General features: G+C 42.9%; 1 protein-coding gene across 1 annotated transcript; it reads right to left on the bottom strand.

Annotated features, from left to right (window-relative positions):
- Window positions 1–338: 338 nt before the first annotated feature.
- On the bottom strand, window positions 339–3,149 carry LOC144610227 (putative G-protein coupled receptor 139). Its single transcript, XM_078428823.1, has 3 exons — window positions 2,761–3,149; window positions 1,821–1,966; window positions 339–1,231 (listed from the first exon to the last, which is right to left on the bottom strand). Exons 1-3 carry the CDS (start codon window positions 3,147–3,149, stop codon window positions 339–341), a joined length of 1,428 nt encoding a protein of 475 aa, XP_078284949.1.
- Window positions 3,150–3,385: the final 236 nt, after the last annotated feature.

Genomic DNA, 3,385 nt, shown 5'->3' with positions numbered 1-3,385 from the left:
TAAATTTTATCTTTGTCTGCTTCGTTGTCACCTTCCCCGAGCTAACAATGATCTATTCTACATTTTCCTTGAGCTACGACCTCTTTGATGTCTCGCTTTCACACCTTACCCTTCCATATGTTTGTGTCCCCCTTTCTATCTGTCTGAAGAAGGGTCTCGACCCGAAGTGTCACCCATTCCTTCTCTCCAGAGATGCTGCCTGTCCAGCTGAGTTACTCCAGAAAGTTGTGTCTATCTTCAGTGTAAACCAGCATCTGCAGTTCTTTCCTACATGCTAACTCCTAGTGATCAGGCAAAAAGGTGTCTTTCGACAAACAGTGTTATTTCAATTCAGTTCATCATTTAACAAATTTAAGAATGACTATAAAAGGGTACTTGACAAACTGCGCAAACTGTGTCCTGAATTTAGTTTGGGTCACGGCATAAATACACGTGTTTGTGCAGCAGCTCAGGAGTTGCAGCATGAAGCCCATTTCTCGCACAAAGAAAGGCAGGGAGACAGACATGTAGCCCAAATAACGCATTCGTCGGCATATACAGAATACCATAAATATCACCCATAATATTATAAAATTTCCAGAAATGACAAAGAGTAGAACAATGGACTTCCTTCTGTTCTCCATCTCCGTGTCTTTTGGGCGCTCCGCGGTGTTTTGGTTCCGCAATCTTCTGCGCGCTCTGTTGGCCGCTAAAATGTGTCTGACCGTCAATGCGTTGAGCAGCAAAATCAGGATAAAGGGAACCCCCGGTGTCAGTATGAAGTGAAGGAATTCAATCGCTCCCCAAGCACGTGAATTCTGTACATCATTTCTTAATATACAAAACCATGGGTCGTTTAGAAGCCAATAGCTTCCTGTGTACACAAAATACCAGCTGACGTTTTTCAGAAGGGAAACGACAGTCACCGTTGCTAAAATCGCCTTTGATGCTTTTTCGGTGCAATATCTGGATTTCAATTTCTGACTACAGATAGCTACAAATCGATCAATGGTAAACACTATAGTGAACCAGACAGAACAATCCGTCGCTGCGTAAAGCAGGGCAGCGTGGATATTACACAGCGGGATGTCAAATACAAATTCAAACTGAAAAACGATTGGAATATGCCTTAATATCAGATCGATGATAATGACCAGTAGATCTGCGGATGCCATGGCCACCAGGTAGCAGGTGACACATTTGGAGAGACCACATTTTCTTCGAGACAAGATGGCAATCGTCAGCAGGTTAACTGTAAGAGAGGACAGGGCTATCAGGAATCACACAGCGGGGGAAGCAGCAGGGTGATGTTGCGAGATTAACAGTTGTGGCAGTCTGTTCAAGGAAGGATCCGATTATTAAACCTTCCGCGTTCGAGAGGAGACTAAACTACTAAACTTTATAATTTAAACATGAATACATCGCTACATGTATAAGCAGCAGAGATTTAACACCGTCTAAACTCGTTCGCTATAATCGGCAGTAATCTCCACATGTCGAAGAACGAATTCTGAGGCTGAATTCTTGGTCCAAATTGAATTCACCGATGATAGACTGCAATGCAACTCTTTGAGTCCAATCGCCAATTTATTTTCTGTTCACCACAAATAGCCCTGTCAGTGAGTTTCTATTTGCCTTTCCGTTGTCAACGTCGCTTGCATGAGGATCAGAATCTCTGACTTATATCAACATCCAGTAAAAGGAATTTACTGACCTTGTCAGAAAGGACGACTGCTTTAAATCGACCAACAGGTAGCAAATATGGCAGAGTAAATTCTAAGAATGGGTTTATAGTTAGACATTGTTAGTAAACTACCAATTTGATTTATAAAAAAACTTACTGGGGATACCAACGACAGCAAGAAGAGGATAGTAAAACTTCTGTATATCCCAAAGAGCTAATAATACCCGAATCTCCACTGGCAGTGGATGACTCCGTTCCATTGCAAAATAAAACACAGTTCTTCTATTATCATGTGTTGATTCTCTTTATGAAGACGTGTTGATCACAGGGTGCGTCAGAGTTAATGCTCTCGTAGGCACACTGACGATAGTACATTGCAGGGAACCCTCTATATAAAGCTAAATTGAAGGCCTTGGAGACAGGAACTGTCTGTAAACAAACTATGCCAGCTTTCTGCAAAAGCGGCCGCGCTGATCCTTAAGGGGAACAATTCCTTCCCTCGCCACACTTTTACTGTCAATACACCTGGAGAAGTGCGTCGGATTTTCTTTTACTTTGCCGGTCAGATTCTTTGCACGTGCTCCTTCTGCTTTCCTCATTGTGTTTTTTGCAAAGGTTTAGTAATTGACAGAAAACTTGGAAAATTACTTGTACTGCAATGAGATGGGTTTCATCTTCAGTAAACTAAATCGTAGGTGTATGTTGTAGAGCCATCCATGGCATTGAGACATTGCAAGTCACTTTTGCACACTTCTGCAAACTTCCCGAAACAATTGGGCGATGATGAGGATACCATTTCGAAATGTTTACTCGGGAATTGGGTGCAGAGTCAGGGAAGAATTCCTTCCGGATCTCTTCGAAAAAACGGCCACGTGGCTTCATAACTCGGAAGAGAATGCGAATGAAGGCAGAATGATGTTTAATAACTCCATCAAAATCGGACACCAGTGTGCCAACCTGGATATTTTTTTTATGAGATATGAATGGTCAGACCTAACTGCCTTAGTGTGAAGTCGAGCCGCACCCCACAACACATACAGAGCTTGCGAAGAAAGCGATTTCAATAATGTGGCTGGAAGCGCATCCCTAGTTCAGACCTCGCAGCAATGTGATGGGACTGCCGGTAGTGCTGTAATAAAATATCAATACAAATGCTATTCACAGCTGGCAAGGAAATTCTCACAAAGCCAAGTAGTTGTTGCTGATTGAGGTCAATGATCCAATCCCTGCCCAAGGTCCACAGAATAATGCCAAAGGCACTGCCAACTTTAGCTGCCTGGTTAATGATATCGCAAGGTTCGGGTACGAATGCTTGCTGTGACCATGCACAGTCTAATTCCGTTTGCGAATTCTCAGCAAATGTATCATCATAAAGCTGGCATTGTCCGACAAATGGCAAGTAACATTCATACCAAGATCGGCCCAGATAATGACCACCAAACACAAAATAACGTTTAAGAACATACATTTTCACAATCAGTGTCATTACTACTGTTGAGTCGCACACATCAACATCTTGGCAATCACCACTGATCAAGGTCAACTGACCGGCCAAATAAAAACCATGTGTAAAAGAGCAGTGCACGGATTGAATGACAACCCAAGGCCTTTCCACTTGCTTGGATGATTGCAACCACAACAACTTTGAAGAGGTTTGAAAGCTCCACGGCCCATCAGCCCAATTGATCTACTCCATATCGACCGCCTTCAACATTCAACCCC

Source organism: Rhinoraja longicauda, chromosome 36, assembly GCF_053455715.1.
Source record: "Rhinoraja longicauda isolate Sanriku21f chromosome 36, sRhiLon1.1, whole genome shotgun sequence".
NCBI classification, from domain to species: Eukaryota; Metazoa; Chordata; class Chondrichthyes; order Rajiformes; family Arhynchobatidae; genus Rhinoraja; species Rhinoraja longicauda.
This window is presented reverse-complemented; position numbering and strand designations above follow the sequence as displayed.